Source organism: Dasypus novemcinctus, chromosome 10 (genome assembly GCF_030445035.2).
Source record: "Dasypus novemcinctus isolate mDasNov1 chromosome 10, mDasNov1.1.hap2, whole genome shotgun sequence".
NCBI classification, from domain to species: Eukaryota; Metazoa; Chordata; class Mammalia; order Cingulata; family Dasypodidae; genus Dasypus; species Dasypus novemcinctus.
The window spans coordinates 22,959,669-22,983,941 of NC_080682.1; the positions used below are offsets into that span (position 1 = coordinate 22,959,669).

Sequence of the window (24,273 nt, forward strand, 5' to 3'; positions counted from 1 at the left end):
TTCAGGATCTGCCAACAGCCAACTGTTGGTCAGATAGCATCTCTGATCATGCCTTAGTTTGGACATTTTCACTGCCTCAGAACTGTAAGATTTTACACTAATAAATCCCCATTATGAAAACCAGCCCATTTCTAGTATTTTAACGTTGATAGCCTTTAGCAAATTAAAACATAAAGTATCTCTTTATCACCAATTATTGCAAAGGCATAGTGATTACATGAAGTGAGAAGAAGAAAATGGAATAGACTATCTGGTTTCTGGTACCTTTAGATAATTTATGTATTTTAAGATTATTGTTTCTGACGACACGGAAGACTAGATCACATTAAAATCATTTAGAAATGCATAACTCATCTAGCAAAGATGCAAATTATCATAAGCTACGGCTGAAATAGAACTAGAACTCCAGAAATGTTAACTATTTTTAGTTAGGGATCATCAGTAATTAGAATCTTTGTCAAGTGGCATGTGAAAAGGACCCACTTAATAGAGTGGCTCAAGTGAGAGTCTAGCATCAATTTGCAGCCATAGAGGATTATATCTTGTCCTTGATGAATAAGATTTCCAGAAAAAAAATATACTTCCTTCAAATGGAGAAGCAAGAAATTGTCTGTTACTCAAACTTAGTCTTGGTGAGGAAAGAAGAGAGAAATGACTAAGAGAGAGGAAGGGGGGGAGGACTCTCCCTAAGAAATTGTTGTCATAAGCTGTTCTCTCACAAGTTTATTATGTGTATTTCTATTATTCATTTTGTCTTAAAAACTCTAAGTCAATACTTTTGTATAAAGTATTCTCAGAACAGAAAGTCTTCTGGTCTCCTGTTAGAAACTAATGTAATACCTCACTGGAGAAACATTCTATCATCCCAAATTAATAAGAATTCTCACAGCTAAAATTCCAACAAATACTAAATTGCAAGCAAAAATTATAGAGCATTTGAGGAAATAAGGCACCAAAAGTGAGAACAAGAAGGGAAAAAAGAACACCACAAAATCAAACCCACAAAATTTTTAGTTATAAAAATTATTGCATACAGAATATAAGTATAACCAGTATATTGGATAAACAGGACATTGTATTATTTCCATTGTTCCTTTAAAATATATTAAGAGGGAGAGGTGCTTCCTCTTTCCCTTGATGGAAACTCGGTGACCTCAAGTTTGTTTTGTTTTTTCCTGGTCATTCATGGGTATTTGAAAATGTCCAGATCTATGTAATAATCAGAGTCTTATATCATTACAGAGCATAAAACCTTTACCTCCTCTGCTCTCCCAGATAGGGGCTCCGAAAAGCAGATGATCTTCAATAGGCAAAGAAGGAATGAGAATATTAACATCTTTTTCAATATTCTTATTAATTTCAAATCTTCCAGGTCTTCTTTGCTACTGTTGACCCCTGAATGTCGGAAATGTGAGGTGGCAGGGAGACTGGGGAGGAAAAGGAAGCAAGAAAATCCTTTCTTGATTGTTATTCTCACAAACTGATTCCATACCCTTAGTCAAGGATTCTTCCCTACATGGAGAACTTTCATGGATTTTTCAGACTCTTTTATCCAATGCTGTTTCCCTTGACTGAAGTTTCCTTGAATTGAAGAAGCATTTCTTTATTTCACGACCAATGAGAATCACTCGCATTTCCTTTACCCCGAGAAATCTGGGATTCCAAATGGTTCCAATACCACAGAACAATTTCTTTGCTCTGTCACCAAAACAACTATCAAGTAATTTCTTCATTTTTAAATTTTTGAAAAAATTTCCTGGTGTTAGAATTCACCTTCAAGGAATATATATTCAGCTGTTCAAATGGTCTCTTTGAACTCTTTCCTCTTCATCTGGATTTAGGGAAAAATAGCCTTGCAGACTTACCCTTAGTTTGTCTACAAGTTCAGTCCTCCTCCTCACAATTATTTAACTCTTTTTATACCTTCTATGTGGGAGTAGTACTCAAGGGTCAATAACTGGTTTTAGACTAAATCCTATCTACAGGGCTGGTGAGTTTTTGTCTCATAACTCTGTTTAATATCTGTTGTCTCCATGCCTCAATCACATTAGATCTTGATTGCATGGCTCAGAGGAATCTGACAGAGGATGAGTCTCATCTAATGTGCCATTCCTTAGTAACGTTTAATAGATTTAAAAATAGCAAAACCATTTAAATTTATGAAGTAATAAAAAGAGACTTGAAAACAGCTGGGGTGATATGACAAAGAACCAAAGAAAACATCTGGAAATAAAAATATGTAACAGTTTTAATAATTTAGAGCAGTTAATATAAAAAATGACTGCAAAGGGAATTAGTAAAACTGATATAGAGATGAATAAATTTCTCTGATTTCAGCACAGAGAGACAAAGATGATAGAAGATATAAAGAGAGATTAAGGAACATGAAGGGCATAGTGGTGTTGAAAAGGGAGATTTTTTAAATTTGAGGAATGGTAATAAACTTGATAAATAAAATCAACACAATTACCCTATAGAGGAAAAAAAGGATGATCCTCCGTCTTTTTGATACTTTCATTGATTTTGTTCTTATCACAGATGTTAAGCACTAAGGTTAGATTTGGCAAATTAGTTCTCTTTTATGAAGTTTCTATCATTCGTATTAGGTAAAGTATATATTGAACTGCATGTAATATAAACCCAAAACAACATTGACTTGACATATGATTATTCTATGCATCCTTCAGGAAAGTAGGCATTTCAGTGCTGGGATGGCCTTTCTTCTCCATGAAGTCAGTTTGGAACTCTCCTCCATGAAGTCAACTTGGAACTTCTTCAGTCTTTTTCAGGTTTGTGGTTTTTTGCAGGATTAAGATATCTTACTACCCTGAATGTATTTCCAAGCAACAGGCTCAAGAAAAACCAAAAATGAGAAAAGAAGGAATGCATATTCTCCTACTTTCTAAAAAAGCATGTCCTCCAAATTGCTCATATCATTCTCACAAATAGCTCTTTAGACAGATGCCCACATTCAACTGGAAGGAAGGAAGACAGGAAATGTTATGCACTTTTCTGCAACCTCCACAACATCTAGCAAAGTGCTTAGTTTTCTATAATCATCAGGGGTACAATGATGAATAAGTCACTGTAGTAGTCAGGGCTCTCTAGGGAACAGAATCAACAGGAGATGTCTGTAAATAGTATGAGATTTTATAAGATTCTCTCATGTGACTGTGGGGATACACAAGTCCAGGTTCCGAAGGCAGGCTGCAAACCAGGGGCTCCAATGAAAATCTGATGAAGGTCCTTGATGAGTTTCTGGGAGATGCTGCCTATCCAAAGACAACCTAGGAAATTTTCTCAATGCTGAAATCACTTCTCCTTCTAGGATTCAACTGATTGGATTAAAGGTTACTCACTGCTGATGACAATCCCTCTGGTTGAGCATAGACGTAATCAACCTTCTATGCAGTACTCACTGATGGCTAAAACCCATAAATGTCCTTGTATTACAATTAGCCCAGTGCTCACTTGACCAAACAACTGGGCACAATTACCTGACTGAATTGACACATTAGCCTAACCATCACAGTACTGTCTCTTGTGTTCAAATTGTTTATAGTCTAGCTTCATGAAGTCTGCACTCAAAATGATCTATAGACAATGTGGTGATTCCCATAAGCAAAATAAGCCTTGTAAATCCAACAGAAGAAATTATGACTTTTACCTAAGGAGTCTCAAGGAAATGTTTAAAGAGAGTAATTTTTAAATGATTCACAAAGATAGCTCCTGGGTTGAGTTACAATCTTCCAGACCTGGATGGGCTTAAATTAAAACTGGAAAAATGAGAATTCATTTTCATGCTTTGAGGGAGAGATACACTGTACAGAATGAATGGTCTTCAGTTTCTTGCACTGAGAACTACATTTTTCACAAAAAAACCACAGGAATCACATGAGGCTATTTAGTCTCTTGTAAAGGCTGACATTAAATTTAAGCCTAATACAATATTTGAAAGACTGAAAACATAATTTGTAGTTAATAGGAACCCTGGATTTATAGAAATGTAGACTTGCCATTATGATGCTAAGCCCAAACTGTGGATAGTAGACTCCTAGCTCTACATGGTACCATTATTCTCTTAAACCAATAATTATTCTCTCAAGTATAATTATTCTCTCAAGATCCTCACAGAGTTCTAATTTGCACAACCTTAATCAGTGCTCTTCATTTCCAAAGCATGGCCTCATTTTATATGTTGGTCTTCTCATGGCTATTCTTTTTTTTTTATGATTTATTTTTTATTTATTTCTCTCTTCCCTCCCCCGCCATTGTCTGCTCTCTCTATCCATTTGCTGTGTGTTCCTTTGTGTTCACTTGCATTCTTGTCAGTGGCACCAGGAATCTGTGTCTCCTTCTGTTGCATCATCTTGCTGCATCAGCTCTCCGTGTCTGTGGTGTCACTTCTGGGCAGGTTGCACTTTTTTTGCATGGGGCACACTCCTTGTATGTGGGGCTCCTCTATGTGGCACTGAGTGGCACGGCACTACTTGCATGCATGAGCACTGTGCATAGGCCAACTCACCACATGGGTAGGAGGCCCTGGGTTTGAACTCTGAATCTCCCATATGGTATGGCTCTATCAGTTGAGTCAAATCCACTTTCCTCTCATTGCTATTCTGAGAAGTGTCTGATTGATACTTAGATATGTGCCTCTCCTACTTATGTGGCTCCTCTATTAAAAGTATGCCCACTTTAACCATTTTCTTCATTCAAAACATATTTATTGGCAAGATGGCGTCTGAGTGAGTGCACCTCATAATCTCTCCTGCAAAGAAGCGGCTGAGTAGGGTTGGAGTCCTGCTGGACTGGGCTGTTTTGGGTGCTTGCAGGGCAGGAGGTGTCTGGATGTCAATTTAGTGGGATGGTGACAGAGGAGATTCTTGCAAGAGGGAGAATTTTGGGTCTCTTTCATGGAGGTTGGGTTTTGAGCGGGACCCTTCCTCCTGGGGCTGGTGGTCTGGCAGTGGTGATTCCTGAAGGCTTTGTTGTGTGGAGTGTTCGCAAGCCCTGAGTGGGCTGTTTTGGGGGACTTGCAGAGCAGGAGGTATCTGGACGTCAATTTGGTGAGACAGTGACAGAGGAGATTCTTGCGAGAGATGGAATTTTGGGTTTCTGACACAGAGGTCAGAGGTTCTGGCTGGAGCGCCTCCCCTAGGGCTGGTGGCCGGGCCATGGTGATCCCTGGGATCTTTGTTGTGTGGGTGTTCCCAAACCCTGAGTGGGTTGTTTCAGGGGTTTGCAGGGCAGGAAGTATCTGGATGTTGATTTGGTAAGACAGTGACAGAAGAGATTCTTGCAAGAGGTGGAACTCTCAGTTTCTGACATGGAGGTCAGAAGTTCTAGGTGGAACCCCTCCCCCTATGGCTGGCGACCCATCTGCGGCAGTCCCTGAAATCTTTGTAGTGCAGTGGCACCCCCAGTGGGCTATTTCGGGGGCTTGCAGGGCAGGAGGTATCTGGATGTCGATTTAGAGAGACAGTGACAGAAGAAATTCTTGTGAGAGGTGGAATTTTGGGTTTCTGACACAGAGGTCAGAGAATGCAGGTGGGACCCCTCCCCCTATGGTTGACACCCAGCTGTGGGATTCCCTGAAGGCTGTGTGCTCCCAGGCCCCCTGTTAACCGGATGCATGGTTCCCAGGTCTGGTGGCCCATGCTCCAGAGACTCACACACCTTGAGTTTGCAGTGTAACAAACTTCCCATCCCTGAATCCGCCGTGTCCTGAGGTCCATCTGAGGTCCTTGATTACCCTAGCACTCGGCATTTGTGTTTTATTTTCTTGTTCTTTTTTTCTTTTTTTCCTTTTCTTGATTGCTAATATTGCACTGTCTCCTGATCTTTTCTCCCCTTTTATCCCCCAAGGTCCTTCTTAATTTATTTAGTTTATTTTTCTCCTTTTTTTTTCTTGCTTGTTCCCCCCCCCTTTTTTTATGCCCACCTTGTTTCTCTCTTCTCTTTTTTTTCTTTTCTCTCTTTTTCTTCTTATTTTCTTTTATTTTCTTTATAATAGGTTCTGCAGGGAGTGCTTCACACTTGCTGTGTTTCCTCATCCTCCATTTCCTCTTTTCTGTGTGAATTGATTTTGGCAACCTACACTATCCCCTTTCCCCCACATCTTGACATCATCCATTATCTACTGTTTCTCTTACATTCCACCTCCCTATCTTTGGCTCCCAAATTGTCTAACTTTAATTTCTAATACCTTTGTTCTGTTTTCTGTCTTTTATCCACTCTTCATACTATTGTCTTTCTTTTCTCTTTCCCTCTCTCATGAAAACACTGGCCTTTTAAGTCATACTATATTCTTCCCCATATTCAGTTGATTGTCTCATTATAGGTACTCTACTTCCTGCTATAACCCTACACAACTTACATGACTTTAATACCATTCTCCCAGATCTCACATTGTTGCTCTGTTAACATTTATTACCAATACTACTTTATACATTTTCTTTTCTTACTCATTTTGCTTTCCCTGGACCTAATAATTTCCTTCAAAGTGAACTTAGCCAGCAACAAGAAAATAGAGTAAGAAGAACAAAGTGACAAAGAGAAGACATAACTCTTATGCATGACCAACAACTAATTAATCCCCAAGACTGGAAAAAGAAGCTAAGGAACTGATTAAACCCATCAAGATAAAATGATGACCAGACAGCAGCAAAAAACTACAAACCAAACCAATAAGCAGGAAAACATGGCTAAATCCAATGAACAAACTAAAAAGCAGGAAGGGGAGCAGGACATCGGACAAGTAATTAAAGATCTCAAAACATATATTAGAGACCAACTTAATGAAGTAAAGGAAGAGATTAACAATATGAAGAAAATACTTGGAGAGGAAATTGCAGACATACACAAAAAAAGATAACAGATATGATGGAGATGAAACTGCAGTTCAAGAAATCAAAAATACACTCTCAGCAAATAACAGCAGATTAGAAGAGGCAGAGGAGAGAATTAGTGATGTGGAAGACAGTACATCTGAAATCAGACAGATAGTAGAAACGATCGATAAAAAGATAGAAAAAATCCAGCTAGGACTTAGGGACCTGAATGACAATGGAAAACGCACAAACATACTTACTATAGGCATCCCAGAAGGAGAAGAGAAGGGAAAGGGGACAGAAGGGATGTTAGAGGAAATAATGGCAGAAAACTTCCCAAATCTACTGAAAGAGATAGATGTACATGTCCAGGAAGCACACACCCAAACACCATAAATCCCAACAAACCCACCCCAAGACATATACTTGTCAAATTATCCAATTCTCAAAAAAAAAAAAGAGAGAAAATTCTAAAAGCAGCAAGAGAAAAGAAAACCATCACATACAAGGGAGGTTCCATAAGATTAAGTGCTGATTTCTCATCTGAAACCATGGAGGCAAGAGGGCAGTGGTATGATATAGTCAAGGTACTAAAAGAAAAAAATTTCCAACCAAGAATACTCTATCCAACTAAACTAGCATTCAAAAATGATGGAGAGTTCAAAATATTCACAGATAAACAGAAATATGCCAACAAGAACCCTGCCCTTCAAGAAATACTAAAGGGAGTTCTGCAGGAAGAAAGAAAAACAGGAGAGGCAGGTTGGAGTAGAGTGTATGAGCAACAAAAAAGACAAAAAGAGAAGGAAAAAAACAAACAAAATATGACAAACACAAGTCCAAACAAAATATGTCTAACATAAATAATTCCTTGAAAGTAATAACACTAAATGTCAATGGATTAAACTCACCTGTCAAAAGATTCAGACTGGGAGATTGGATAAGGAAATATGACCCATCTATATGCTGTCTACAAGAAACACATCTTAGACCCAGGGATTCATGGATGTTGAAAGTGAATGGCTGGAAAACAATCTTACAAGCAAACAATAACCAAAAAGACAGGAATAGCTATATTAATATCAGACAAATTAGACTTTAAATGTGAAACAATTGTGAGAGACAAAGAAGGATACTACATATTAGTGAAAGGGACAATCTCTCAAGAATGAACAATCATAAATATGTATGCTCCTAAAAAGGGTGCCTTCAAATACATGAGGCAAACACTGGAAAAACTAAGTGGAAAATAAATGCCTCTACATTTCTAGTGGGAGACTTTAATACACCACTATTAACTTTGGACAGAACATCTCAAAAAGGAATCAATAAAGAAACAAAAACTTTGAACAGTATATTAGAGGAGCTGGATCTAATAGACATATACAGATCATTACACCCAAATACAGCAGCATATACATTTTTCTCAAGTGCATATGGATCATTCTCCAAGATAGACCATATTCTAGGTCACAAAGAAAGTCTCAATGAATTCAGAAAGATGGAAATCATACAAAATAATATCTCTGACCACAGTGCAGTGATGCTGGAAATCTGCAAGAGCTAGAAGCCCAGATTTCACTCCAAGATATGAAAATTAAACAGCACACTCTTAGAAAAACAGTGAGTCAAAGAGGAAATCTCAAATTAATAACTACCTTGAAACTAATGCAAATGATAACACAACATATCAAAACTAATGGGATGCAGCAAAAGCAGTACTGAGAGGGAAATTTATAGCCATAAATTCATACATCAAAAAAGAAGAAAGAGTGAAAATTGAAGCACTAACTGCACATTTGGAGGAATTAGTAAAACAACAACAACAAAGTAACCCCACAGGAAGAAGAAAGAAAGAACAAAGATAAGAGCAGAACTAAATGAAATAGAAAATAAGAAAGCACTTGAAAAGATAAACAAAACCAAGAGCTGGTTCTTTGAGAAGGTCAATAACATTCACAAACCCTTAGCAAGACTAACAAAGAAAAAAAGAGAAAAGATGCAAATATACAAAATAAGAAATGAGAAAGGAGATATCACCACTGAACCCACAGAAATAAAGACTATCATAAGAGGATACTTTGAAAAACTATATTCCAACAAAAATGACAATTCAGAGGATATGGACAAATTCCTAGAAACACATAAGCAGCCTTTATTGATGAAAGAAGAAATCGATGATCTCAACAAACCAATCACAAGAAAAGAGATAGAATTGGTCATTAAAAACCTCCCAACTAAGAAGAGCCCTGGGCCAGATGGTTTCACAGGTGAATTCTACAAAACATTCTGGAAAGAACTAAGACCAATCTTGCTGAAACTCTTCCAAAAAGTCGAAATGGAAGGAACATTACCTAACTCATTCCATAATGCCAACATTACCCTAGTAACAAAGCCAAAGACACCACAAGAAAGGAAAATTACAGACCAATTTCTATAATGAACCTAGACGCAAAAATCCTCAACAAAATACTTACTAACCATATTCAACAACACAGTAAACAAATTATACACCATGACCAAGTGGGATTCATTCTGGTTATGCAAGGATATTTCAATATAAGAAAATCAATCAATGTAATACACCATATAAACAGATTGAAGGAAAAAAATAACATGATTATATCTATAGATGCAGAAAAAGCATTTGACAAAATACAGCACCCTTTCTTGATAAAAACACTGCAAAAGATCAGAATACAAGGAAATTTTTTGAACATGATAAAGAGTATATATGAAAAACCCACAGCCAACATCGTTTACAATGGTGAAATCCTAAAATCCTTCCCTCGAAGATCAGGAACATGAAAAGGATGCCCACTTTCATCTCTTCTATTTAACATTGTCTTAGAACTACTTGCTCGAGCACTGAGTCGAAGAACCAGATATAAGAACATTCAAATTGGAAAGGAAGAAGTCAAAATTTCATTATGTGCAGAAGACATGATCCTATGCATAAAAAACCCTGAGAGGTCTACAACAAAGCTTCTAGAACTCATAAATGAGTTTAGTCAAGTCGCAGGTTATAAGATCAATGCACAAAAATCAGTAGCATTTCTGTACACCAATAATGAGCAAGCTCAGGAGGAAATTAAGAAACAAATACTATTTACAATAGTCAATAAAAACTTTCAAATACCTAGGAATAAATTTAACTAAAGATGTAAGAAACTTATACACAGAGAACTATACAACACTGTTCAAGGAAATCAAAGAAGACCTAAATAAATGGAAGACTATTCCCTGTTCATGGATAGGAAGTCTAAATTTTATTAAGATGTCTATCCTTCCAAACTAATCTACACATTCAATGCAATCCCAATAAAAATCAACACAGCATTCTTTAAGGAACTAGAAAAACTAGCTGTGAAATTTATTTGGAAAGGAAAGAGGCCCCAAATACCCAAATACATATTGAAAAAGAAAAACGAAATTGGAAGTATCACACTATCTGACTTCAAAACATACTACAAAGCTACAGTAGTGAAAACAGCATAGTATTGGCACAAGGAGAGACACACACACCAACGGAACCGAATTGAGAGATCTGATATAGATCCTCATATATATATTCATATATTTGATAAAGCCACCAAACCCTCTCAACTTGGAGAGAATGGCCTATTCAACAAATGGTTCCTGGAGAACTGTATATCCATATGTAAAAGAATGAAAGAGGATTACCATCTCACACCTTATACAAAAATCAACTCAAGATGAATCAAAGACCTAAATATAAGAGCCAAGACCATATAGACCTTGGAAAGCAGTGTAGGGAAGAATATACAAGACCTTGTAATAGGAAATGTCTGCATGAACTTCACACAAAAAGCACGAGCAGTGAAAGAAGAAATAGATAAATGGGACTTCCTCAAAATTAAAGCCTTCTGCACCTCAAAGGAGTTCATCAAGAAAGTGAAAAGAGAGCCTACACAACGGGATAAAATATTGGGTAACCATATATCGGATAGGATAGGAGACTTATAACCTGCATATATAAAGAACTCCTATATCTTGAAAATAAAAACATAAAAAAAACATTTAAAGAATGGGAAAAAGATTTAAATAGACACTTCTCCAAAGAAGAAATACAAATGGCTAAAAAGCACCTGAAAAAATGCTCCAAATCTCTAGCTATCAGGGAATTGCAAAACAAAACTACAATGAGATACCATCTTACTCCCATAAGATTGGCAGCTATGAAAAAAACAGAAGACTACAAATGCTGGAGAGGATGTGGAGGAAAAGGAGCACTCAGCCACTGCTTGTGAGAATGCAGAAGGATCCAGCCATTCTGGAGGAGAGTTTTGGCAGTTTCTCAAAAAAACTAGCCATAGATTTGACATATGACCCAGCAATTCCACTGCTGTGTATATACTCAGTAGGACTGAAAACAAGGGCACAAACTGATATATGCATACCAATGTTCATACAGCATTGTTCACTATTGCCAAAAGTTGGAATCAACCCAAATATCCATCAACAGATGAATGGATAAACAAAATGTGGAATATACATACAATGGAATACTACCCAGATTTAAGAACGAATACACTACAAACACACGTGATAACATGGATGAATCTTGAGAACCTTATATTGAGTGAAGCAACCCAGGCATTGAAGGACAAATACTACATGACCTCAATGATATGAAATAAGTAAACCAAGCTGCCTCAGAGAGCTAGAAACTGGATGAGAGACTTACAGGAAATCAGGGGGTAGAGGAAGGATGTAAACTGACAGCTACATGGATGAAATCTATGATAAGCTGGAGGTAAGTGTTTGTAAAAGGAAGGGATAAAATGTGGGCATAGGGTTACCTTTGGATGGGGTTTTGTGGGCTTGAAGGGGGCTAGGGATGGGAGGATGGGTAATATTGCCCAAGAAATTGGGGGAAGAGTGGGGGAACATATGAACATAAGAGATTGTCAGGTATTTGGTTGAGAGTATAATGCTGAGAAAACTTTTTCAAAAATATAATAAGGAAGGTTACCTGTTTACGATGCTTAAAGAGGAAAATCTGATGCAGGACAGGCTCCTAGGGAATATGTCAATTTGCTCATTTTGCCAAAGTGGGTTATATCATTGGATAGAGACCCATATAATGAGAGTAAAAGTATACCCACATCCTGGGTAGGACTGATGCCCTTAGATAGAGGGAATTCTATCTATCAAGAGAAATGGTGGCTCCCAATGCATTAGGGCAGTTGAGCATGCCAAGCCCTCAACACTGTTGCAAGTATCTCTGAACATGGCCCTTCAAGCAATGAAGATTGACTGTCACTGTGGGCCCTAAGGGGAGGGGGAAAGAGGTATTGAATAGATGGAACGAATGTAACTGTGTGGGCAATAGAAGTGTTCCACAAGCGTATGCAAGGTTGGTTATAAGACATGTAAAATTACACCAAAAATATATAGGGGCTGATAGGCTAAAATGTAAATCATAATTTAAAACATAAGATAACTAAAAATTTAGAAAATCATATAGTCTAAAATATAAACTATAATGTAAACACAAATGTTACCTTGTTTGAAAGCTATTGTCTCAATATCTGTACATCAGTTTCAGTAAATATAGTATGAATACGTAAAAAGATTATTGCTGTGGAAGGGAAAAGGTTGTATGTTGTATATGTGAGAGTACTGTATATTGTATATATGAACTACTGTGAACTAGAACTCTTGTGAAGATAAGCTTAATAATTAGAAAAAAGAAAAAGATAGGACATAGACACTGAGGAAAAGATGTAAGTAGTTGCCTTGCCAATTTGCATACAGGGCAACCGTTATTACAGTGATGGAAGGCAAAACATCAAAAACAAAGCTTTTGCATTTTTAAATTTTTTGATACTCCAATTTATCTTTACCTTATTTTTTCCAAATTAATATGTGTTCTATATCTAACCTTTAAACTCATCGCTTTATTCCATTTTACTATTAATGGAACCTGGCAATATATTGGGCTACACTTTTCAGGAAGTTTTGGATCACAGAGAGGTTCAACAATGGCAGGGGAGGAATACTGGTTGGGATGTTATTGACAGGGGACACACGGTTGGCAGGGAGTTCTACAGGGCATATGTCAAGGGTAAAAAAAAAGGTTTGGATATTTTCATAGTGGATACAATTAAAAACAACTGAGGGAGTGCTGAGTTCCTAGCCACGGGAGCTCTATCACAGTCCCTAAAGGAGCAGCAACAATTCCCCGAGTGCAACGGCAAAGACCAAAAAAGAATGAAGGTCCAACAATGAGCTCTTGATACTAATGACTATGCTTGTGAGCCTGTGCACCTGAAGTAAGAACAAGGCCTAGAGCTGTAGAGTGCCTAAGAGTTACCTCCTGAGAGCCTCTGTGTTGGTCAAATGTGGCCAGTCTTGAAGCCAAACTCAGCATGTAAATGTGTTGCTTCCCCCCTGCATGGGACATGACTCCTGGGATGAGCCTCCCTGGCGCCAAGGGATTAATACCAAGTACCAGCTGAAGATGTAACTAGAAAATGACCTTGAATAAAAGGGTCAACTCGGACCAGCAGAATATCTCAATCTACATATAATACCAGGAGTTAAAAATGCTTTTCAACCTGAATCAATGGGGAAATGGAAAGGACAAATGAGTTTATGTGGCTATGAATCTCCAAAAAGAGCTGGAAGGTTATCGGAGGGGTTGCCCTTATGTACACCTGAGCAGAGTCCCAGAGACAGATAAAGTAGATACAACCCCAGGTATTGGTTCTTCTGAGGGCTACAGAGACCCACAGGTTCTATGGTCATGGCAGATGGAGTTCAGTGCCATGTCAACTGTCCCTTCTTTGGAGTTTGTGTTTCTGTGTGATGGAGCTGGACTCAGCTGTGATCTTTTTCACAAGCCTCTCCTCCTACTTTTACTGGAACTGTAGTTGGTGCTGGTTTAATATATACCCAGGGGACCTGAATCGCTGGACTGACCATGTGATAGCCAGGCCCTAACCTCAGCAGACTTCAGCTCCTATACTTTGGTTTATTGGACTTACCTCATTCATCTAACATGGAGTTGAAGAAGGTCAACCACCACACCAGGGAGCCAAGAGTGCCTACAACTGAAAGCAGGATTACATCCAGCATCCATGTGGAAGCTAAGCCCACTCTTGTTATAGATGTGGAGAGGACACAACCATTCCAAGGTCCACAGGATGGAGGAATAGAGTATGGATTAGAGTGGACTTACTGATAATCTATTCATGAACTATTGTGATTAGTAATCTAAGAAAATGTGGCATTGGTATGGAGAAAGTGGCCATGGTGGCTGCTGGGTGTAGGAAATGGGAGGAAGAGATGAGATGTGGAGGCCTTTTTGGGACTTGGAGTTGTCCTGGCTGATGCTGTAGGGACAGTTACTGGAAATTGTATGTCCTCCCATGGCCTACTGGATGGAACGTGGTAGACTGTGGGCTATGGTGTAGACCATTGACCATGAGGTGCAGCGGTGCTCAGAGATGTATTCACCAAATGCAATGAATGTCTCATGATGATGGAGGAGATTGTTGTTATGGAGGAAGGGGTGGGGGGTATATGGGGACTTCATATTTTTTAAATGTAATATTAAAAAAATAAAGACAAAAATAAAAAATTAAAAAAAATATATTTATTGAGGACCTTCCAGATGCCAACTATTATTACAGGTACTGAGGCAGGGCCATGAGTGACACAGTCAAGAACCTTGCATTCATAGTGTTCTGTTCCAGATGGAAAGGGCACAGACAGTAAACTGATGCATATATAAAAATTCAGGAAGTGACAAGTCCCAGTTAAATAATCAAAGTGGTAAGTTGTGGTACAGAAATCCTGAAGTGCTTATCAAGGAGGTCTCTTTGAGCAATGACATTTAAGAATGTAATTATGTGAAGTTTTAGGGAATAATGAAAAAGCCAGTGCAAAAGACCAGTGAGAGGATTAGGTCTGGTTGCTAATAACAGAAGTCAACATAGCAGTGGCTTAAGCCAGAGATATTTTTATTACCTGTTATATAAAAATCCAGAGGTAACCAGTCTTCTTCCCTGCAATCGATGGGGCCTATCTCTAATCCATATGATACTAGATGGAACAGCAGAACTCACATATGCATTTCATGTTGCTGAATGGCAGAAGTGGAAAGAGAAGGTAACAGTGCATCCACTTTACTTGGGAGAAAGACAACAAGAAACTACCCTATAATATTCCATTTAAGATATATGGGATAGAACATTGTCTTATGGTCTCCAGGAAGGCTGGAAATTATAGAGTTTATTCATGGTGGGCTTCTAATCAAATACTATTACAATGGAAAAAGAATGAACTTTGGGAGGGGGACCAGCAATTTCCTCCACAAGTCTTGGGAATAAAGAATAAAATCTTGTAGTAATGTAATAACTGTCTCAGGGAGTAGTTATAAGAATTAAATTAATTTAGCAGAATGTCAGACAAGCATTAACTTCAATGCAGGGATCCTTGTTGCTATTATTATTGTTATGTTCCTCCTTTTCCTTATTTATAAAACAAAGGAGTTGAAGCAGATAGTTTCTTCCTACTTTGTTATATTTTAATTTTAATTATAAAATATATCAGTTGTCACTGGAAAAGCCAAGGGACAGATCATGAATTACAGAGTACAAGAGTGGCATATATAGGTTGAGTAACCCAATTAGCAATTTCAGTATGACACAAACCCAAAGCAAATTTTGTTTTTTGATCTCAGGATCTACTCAAAATAACTACAGCTTGAGAAAAATAAAATTATATGAATCTGTTATTAAAAATAAATAAATAAACAACTCAGCAGTTGATTATTCCTCTAGAGATGCACATTCCCAAGGGTCATTCCTAGGAGAAATTTCTTAAAGACTCCTTATTTTCTAAGGTAAACATCTCAGGGAGGCTTCTCTTGTGTATTTCTCTCAATTTCTCCTTTTAGTGATTTCACTGCTTGCCATTCCTTATACAGCACTCACTCTTTTAAATTTACAGTTACTGGGAATATTTCTCTTTATTTTCAGGTAAATTGAGCTAAAATTGAGGGTGAAAGAAAAGGTTAAAAAACATTTGTAATTCTAGTGAACTTCAATATTTAAATATTAGTTGAAAAAACTAAGTTTATCTTGATGTCAGAAATGTTCTTTGTGGAATGTTGCATGGAGCTTTCATCTTATATTTCCTATTCTTTTATGCTTTGCAGGGATAAACTGATTATTCCATATGTGTTATCTGCATGCATATGTGTGTGTGGGCATGTGTGTGAAAGAGACAGAGATGGAGAGGGAGAGAAAAAGAAAGGTAGACGAAAACTTTCAACAGAGATTTGTTGTTTGAATTGAGAGTAATTTTGTAAAAAAGAAAATGAGATATCTTTTCACCAAGACAATAGATGTAGTGAAGATGTAATTTATGTCTTGCTCTCTGAGGGTTAAACATCATCTCTAGGGCAAATGATGGTTGCTAAGATCCTAATTTTAACCTTCAGAATTATTCTTTGTTCAACAACTACTTGTTGGACTCTATCCATAATTGTCACTAAGTAGTGATTAGGAAAGACAGAGAGGAGGCAAGGTTAACCTCATTGCAATGGTGAAAACAAGCAGACTCTTATTCACAAAGCTGATCCATAGTATCTACCCACTCCAATTGGAAGAAACTTTGCCCTTTTTACATTCAAGGAGAAAGCTATAAAACGAAGTGGCTTAGAGGACATGACTGCAGAGTCTCAAACTAAGTAATAAAAATTCATGACATTAACTGTTAGACTAATATAAAATTAAAGAAGAGTAACAACCAAAATTGTCTAAAATTGAATATACTGCCTTGCAATATATTTATGTACAGGATGCAAAATCCATTAGAAAGTTAGTAAGTACATCTCCAAGGTCTTGTGTTTTACAGATAAAAGACACCACCCTTCTCACAGATGGGTTCTCCTCACCCAGCCCTGTTCCAGGCTTCATGCTACCTGTATGTGGGTCATTTTCCACTTGCAGTTTTTCAATGTCAACTTGATGTGACCATTTGGATTTAAGCACAAATGGGTATGTAGACATCATGAAAGCTTAGAGAAAACATGTAATCTCATTTTTTTTTTACAAAATTACTCTCAATTCTAAAGAGCATGAATGTTCAATGATGTTGACAGAATCTGTTTTATAATTTTTTAGAATTTTCTTCTTAAGAAAATGCTAGTTTAACTTTCACAGGTTTCTTTACCATAGAACATCTCAAAGTTTGACTTTATTACAGTAGACTGTGTGTCTTGAAGAGGTTGGATAGTATATAGAGATTTCCCATTATTACCTGATGAAGGAACTCTTGTCTTTTCTCCATAATTCCTATTACCATCATGCAACATCCTAGTGTTTTCTTAGGAATATAATTTGATAAATATTGTTCTAAAAATATTATACAACCTATATTTGAAAATACCTTTTCAAAATATTCAAGAAGTTTTCTCAGATTCCAATGGATCCCCAAAGTTGACTCAGTAATTTCCTAATTTATGTGTCCATTTTAACTGTATAATAGTATATCACACATTCTGAAAGTATCTATAAACATTGATTTCTGTGCAAATGCTGATATTAATCCCCCTCTCTTACTCATATTTAAGTCTCCAGAACAAAGCAATGGATGATATCTAGTAGATATCATATCCAGGGAATATGCATAATGCAATGAATGTAAATAAGTAGTTCACTCTTTTATAGTTGGCTTTGATGACTATTTTTAATCAATTTGCCCCTTTTCAATTTAAATTAGTTCAAGAATGAGATTAGATTACATGGCATTTAGGGTTGATGAATTATTTGGTTCAATAGATTCCATTTCTAATGAGGGAGGAAAAAAGGGACAAAAGGTAAACAATTTTTTCTGAGTTCTATTAAAAAGAGATCTATAAGCCTCCATAAGTACCTTTAATTATAAAAATATAAAAACAGCAAAGAGAATTGGCAACAAAGAATGTTTAAGAAATAGTCTTGGACATTGGTGCAATGAAGTATTTAGTGTTATCATGTGTCAATCAAGATACTTTGTATAACTGCTATATAATGATGTCAGTGTTTTAATTATTTTTAATTACCTTTAGAGAGTAAGTTACCTAACAGGTTCACACACTGGAATGATTCTCTGAAAAGAATTGCAAAGTGCAGCATAGGTATTTAGTAAAGATGACAATGACAGGAAACATGGATAAATATATAAATTAAGAACAATTCCTTATTTTTTTCACTTATTTCCCTTCAGATATCACAAAGTTGTTTTAAACTAATATTCGTTTAGAGCTGTGAAAATGCTCAATTTCACTGATGTGACAGAGTTTATTCTTTTGGGATTAACCAGTCGTCAAGAATGGCAAGTTGTCTTCTTCACCATTTTTCTCATAGTCTATATTATCACCATTGTGGGCAATATTGGTATGATCATGTTAATTAAGGTCAGTCCACAACTTAATAGCCCCATGTACTTTTTCCTGAGTCATTTGTCATTCGTAGATGTTTCATTTTCTTCCAATGTCACCCCTAAAATGCTGGAAAACCTGTTATCAGAGACCAAAACTATTTCTTATGCTGGTTGTTTAGTACAGTGTTTTTTCTTCATTGCCCTTGTTCTTGTAGAGGTCTTCATCCTTGCTGTGATGGCCTTCGATAGATACATGGCAATTGGCAACCCTCTGCTCTACGGCAGTAAAATGTCAAGGGTGGTCTGTGTTCGATTGATTTCTTTCCCTTACATATATGGATTTCTGACTAGTCTGGTAGCAACACTATTGACATATGGTTTGTACTTCTGTGGGAAAATTGAAATCAACCACTTCTACTGTGCAGACCCACCTCTCATCAAAATGGCCTGTGCTGGGACCTTAGTGAAAGAACATACAATGATCATTCTTGCAGGTATTAACTTCACATATTCCCTGACTGTAGTTTCCGTCTCTTACCTGTTCATTCTCATTGCCATTTTACGGATGCGCTCAGCCGAAGGGAGGCGGAAAGCGTTCTCCACATGTGGGTCCCATCTAACAGCTGTCATCATATTTTATGGGACTCTTATCTTCATGTATCTCAGACGACCCACGGAGGAATCTGTGGAGCAGGGAAAAATGGTGGCTGTGTTTTATACCACGGTGATTCCCATGCTGAACCCTATGATCTACAGTCTGAGGAACAAGGATGTGAAAGAGGCCATGAAAAAAGTGATCAGCAGAACATGTTTAACAAACCAAAATTGAGTTGATTTTGTCTTCTCTACCTCAATAATATTTGCTTGTCAACACATTATTTCTAGGACACAGGAATGTTAGGTTAAAGACTTGTGCTGTGAAAGAGAGACTCAAATTGAGAGAAAAGAATAGTAGATTGACTCATTCTTGCTGATACAAATAGTGAGAATTAATTAATACCATTGAATGGTAAAATTGAAAGTGGTTAAAATGGGAAATTTTGAGTTATGTAAATGTTACAATAATAAAAAGTTAAAAAAAGATAATTGAATAGGTGTTCAAATACTAAGCTAAAATCTAAAGACTGCTTTTCTTATTAAAAGTGTAGTGGATGAATTTTAGAAGTAGTTAAAAATTTGCCTATTTAGAGGGTAATTTGTAGTGGAAAAATTAACATTTAATTCTATTTCAGGGAAGCGGACTTGGCTCCAGTGGTTAGGGCGTCCATCTACCACATGCGAGGTCCGCAGTTCAAACCCTGGGCCTCCTTGACCTGTGTGGAGCTGGCCCGTGTGCAGTGCTGATGCGTGCAAGGAGTGCCCTGCCACGCAGGTGTGTCCCCTGCATAGGGGAGCCCCATGCACAAGCAGTATGCCCCGTAGGGAGAGCCGCCCAGCACGAAAGAAAGTGCAGCCTGCCCAGGAATGGCACTGCACACAGGGAAAGCTGACACAACAAGATGACGCAACCAAAAGAAACACAGATTCCCGTGCCACTGACAACAACAGAAGCAGACAAAGAAGAACATACAGCAAATAGACACAGAGAACAGACAACTGGGACGGGGGGGGGGGGGGGGGGAAGAGGAGAGAAATAAATAAAATAAATCTTTAAAAAAATAATAATTCTATTTCATAATATGGTATAAAAATTATAGTCTCACTATTAGATATGAAATTGTTTAATGTTTCTTTCACTGAGGGGTGAGGTAGAACTCTTCAGAGATTTCTGCTTTCAGAATAGCAAAATTTATACATTTAATCATTTTTCCATGTCTTGGTGTTTCCTAAGAGACATACCATGGTAAGTTATGTCTCTTTACAGATTGCAGTATCTACAGTGTTTTAACTATAACGATGCCAGTTTGTGCATTTCTCACCTGCTTTCACCTACAGGCTGATGGAATAGTGGGTAGAATCAGTAAGTATGTGTGTTATTATAAAAGCATGACTTTCTAGGCTCTCCTTAACAAATTAAATTGATATTTATTTCAGAATGTTTTGCCCATCCAGGACTAAGTTATGGTAACTGATTTCTTTTGTTATATTTATATTTGAAAGAAAAAAATATTTGTTGTGAACAGTAGTTTCCTGTTCTGATAATATTAATATATTTAGCCATCCCTTGTACCTAATTTCATAAAATACAAGCCTGAGGCAACACTACAGTTCCTTAAAGTCTCTATGACCTCAGGCAAACCAATCAATAAGTAAATCAATCAATCAATCACCTTTAGTTTTGGTGCAGATAATAAATAGCTAATGATATATAATTAACACATTTATAATTGCACAATAAATAATTACAAATTTTTCTTCAATAATGCAAATATAAAACAATATTGGGGCAATGTGAGAAGAAACATTCTTCTGCATCTTTTGTTAGATTCTTTTTTTCTTCAACAAAAATCAGAAACATGGGCTCTCATTTCCACACACACAGACACATATAACAAAGACAACCTTTTGAAAACCCTTTGTAAATGCAAATAACTGCTTGCTGTGAGTTGCTATTCCAAGTTAGCAACCCCTGCTGTGGGCTGCTACTCTAAGTTAGCAACCTACGAGGACTGGGCGGGCTTCCACGGCTCGGCGGTGAGCCCCTAGGCCAACGCGTAGGCCTAGGTTCTCCAGGCGTGGGGGACGCGCGGTAAAAACCACGGAGACAGCCTGTGAGAATGAGCTAGTCCAATTTATTGCGGAAATACACTTGATTATATAAGGTCGGGTCAAGGGAGGGGTAGGAATTGGGGCGGGTAAACTACGGGGCGGTAGTGGATAGGCGGAACTGTGCAGGCAGCTATGAAGTAGGCGGTGATTAAGAAAGGGGGCAGATTATGAGTTGGCTAAGTGGACGGGACTGGCGGGAAGGATAGCAATGGCTGGAAAAGGGAGATAACAAAGGCTAGGTGGAGGGGTGAAGGGAGGCAGCAACACTGCTAATTTAGATTAAGTTGAAATATTACTGTTTCTAGAGTTGCAAAAATTAAAACCTCTAAGGACCTTAAGAAATAAATTATTTGATGTTACTTTGGGGATAAATTAAAAGTAATTTATTTTGGCATTAAAACAAGTTACTTGTCATTTATTGGGAACCATTGACATGTCAAACTGGGTACTGATTATGAATACATTTCAAAATTTAGTTCTAAAGCATTTTAAAACTTTGTAGTATGTTGGCAGGTAGAGTTGGATCATTTCTTCATTTCCTCATTTTTCAAAGATGAAACAGTTGCTACTAACATTTTTGGAGAGTCAGTTTTATATGAGGAATAATGATGCCAGTGTCTGTGGTTAAATCGTGTTACTGTTTTGAGTTTTCAAAATTCCAATTAATTTGTGGGTGACCTTGGACAGGTCACTTACATCACATCCAATTTTGTCAGTTGTAGTCTTTAATCTTCAAGACTTCTCTGACTTTTATTTTCCTTGGGTCTAGATTCTTTTGGCAGAGCTTAATGTGATTTTGACACCTGTTAAAAATTCTGAATACTTCTGAAATTTATATATTTTAAATTGATAGTATTGTTATAACTATTTTTACATCTATCTGCTTAATTATATTTAGGCATCCCCAAGTTATAACTATGGAGCACGTTGATCTCTCCGGCAGCCTCTCTGTCTTGTCTTTCTCTCTCTGACTCTACTTCTCTTTCTCTCTCAAACACGCACACAGACATACACACATATTTTCTTCCTTTCAAATTTAGATTTTATTGAGAGAGTAAATATTAAGTTATAATACTCTAATTCAATGTGATCACCTGATATACTTTCTCATAATAGATGGTAAGGAAGTCAGGGGTTCAAAGTACTTGGACATGAGTGATGCAAAAGAAGTTTTACCTGAACATAGTTCTGTCCATAATTTCCCAGACCAAATAAAGGTAATACATAGTTTAGAGTTAATGAACAGCCTAGGTTGCCAATCTTGTTCTTTCACTTTCTCACTTTGTAAACTTGGTAAAAAAATGTAAGCTCATATTTACTTTACAAAATTTATATTTTAGTCTTCAAAATGGGGAAAATATTAGTCACAATTCCATAGAGGTGGTGAGTTAATACTTATAAACCGCTTAAAGGTGTAAATACACAAATGAATCCATTTTTCAGTGCTTCATACATGACTGATACTGGGCTGAGAGTCATCCCTTAATTATCTCATAACCACATCACGGGACAGAATTTTTCCATTCCACAAGTGAGTGAATTGAAGCTCAGAATTATGTTACTTGCCCATGGTCACAATGTTAAGGTGGAAGAGCCAAAGTTTGATTTCAGAGCTGTTTCATGTCAAAGGCCAGGCTCTACTACATCCCAGAAAAGTATGAATATAGAGGGATAATAAATTCTTTATAATACAATCTATTACTTTACCAATGACCCCTATTTGAATTCATGCTCCCAAAATGTTGCTAGGTAATTGTATTAGTCAGTCAAAGGGATGCTAATGCAAAATACCAGAAATCAGTTGTTTTTTATAAAGGGTATTTATTTGGGGTAGAAACTTACAGTTACCAGGCCATATAGCTTAAGTTACTTCACTCACCAAAGTGTATTGCCATGTGTTGGAGCAAGATGACTGCTGAAGTCTGCCAGGGTTCAGGCTTCCTGGGTTCTTCTCTTCCTGGAACTCAGTTCTCTCTGAGCTCAGCACCTCTGTTTTCTCCACAAGGCCAGTTGTAGACTGTGAGACTCTCTAGGCTTTGCCCCTCTCCACAAGGCCACCTGTAGACTATCAGGCGACAGCTCTGTCTCTACCTGGGGCTTGTTTCTCTCCAGGCTCAGCTGCTCTGTTCCTCTGTGAGCTTACTTCCTGGGCTTCAGCTCAAAACTCCAACTAACTCTTCTGCAATGTTGTTTTCTCTGTGAGTCCCCACCCACCAAGGGCCCAATCAAAGCCCTAATCATAATTTAATCACATCCGGAGGAAAAGACCCATTTACAAAATAATTCAATGTTTCTTTTTGGAATTCATCAATAATAATCAAGCTGCTACAATGATCCATACTTTTGAGATCTATGTCATCTGTTAAAATTAATTCACAATGCATAGGACATAAATTGCCAAGATCATCTACCGTGAAAGATTCTGCTTAGTAGAGACATAGTAACACAAGAAAGAAATTCATCAAAATTTTGCATGATACTATCCAAGAATATTTTCTTGAGATCCATGATTTCTAAGTGTGAAAATAAGAGAACAGAACTCATGTGACAGTGGTAGACAGATGATGGCATGATGTCAAGAATTTTGATCTTTTGATTTTATTATAAGAATTATTATTCCAATTAATCACTCTTCCCTTACCCTACTCCTGAGATGTTTCTAGAAATTTACTTACTATTCCTTTCATAATTATAATGATGTTTCCTTAGGGAGATGCTCCTAGTTTTCAAGACTAATTTAAATGTTGAGAAATTACTCATTTACTGTTCTCTGTTGAAGGTAAGCCTGAAAAGTTCTAAATTCTGAAATTCAGGTTAATGCAGTACAAGAGTTTTATTTTAATTCCTATTTGAAAAGAAGATGAAGACTTTATCCTTAGGTTTATTTATTAATGCAATATTATACTGTGTAAAGTTATATTTCTGGTACATTTTCTTACTTTTATCCATAGCATATTCAAAACTATATAAGAATGAGCTACTTATTATGGGCATTTATAAAATTCTTCATTTCTTATTACTTCTCCTTTCACTGTTCTTTATACCTGAAGACCATTCATTTTCACATTGTTGTTTTAAAATATGTATAAATAGATTGGGGAATATTGAGTCAGTATGAATGTTTAGACCAGTGATTATTCTTCACTGTTTTTCTCCAAAAGGAATTTGCAAATTGTCAATCCTAATGAGTTTATATTTTTAAATTTTACATTCCATCCTCCAGATTGTCTAGATAAATAATATAATGTATAATATGTAATAAAAAGTACTTAACATCTAGTATTAGGTTGTTGGAATCACCTAACTTTGGAGGCAGCAGGGAAGCAATGCTTTA

At 37.0% G+C, this 24,273-nt stretch overlaps 1 protein-coding gene across 1 annotated transcript; it reads left to right on the top strand.

Moving 5' to 3' along the window:
- The first annotated feature begins 18,120 nt into the window (after nt 1–18,120).
- On the top strand, nt 18,121–19,059 carry LOC101411087 (olfactory receptor 5M3-like). Its single transcript, XM_004484670.1, has one exon. The coding sequence runs from the start codon at nt 18,121–18,123 to the stop codon at nt 19,057–19,059; it is 939 nt and encodes a 312-aa protein (XP_004484727.1).
- Nucleotides 19,060–24,273: the final 5,214 nt, after the last annotated feature.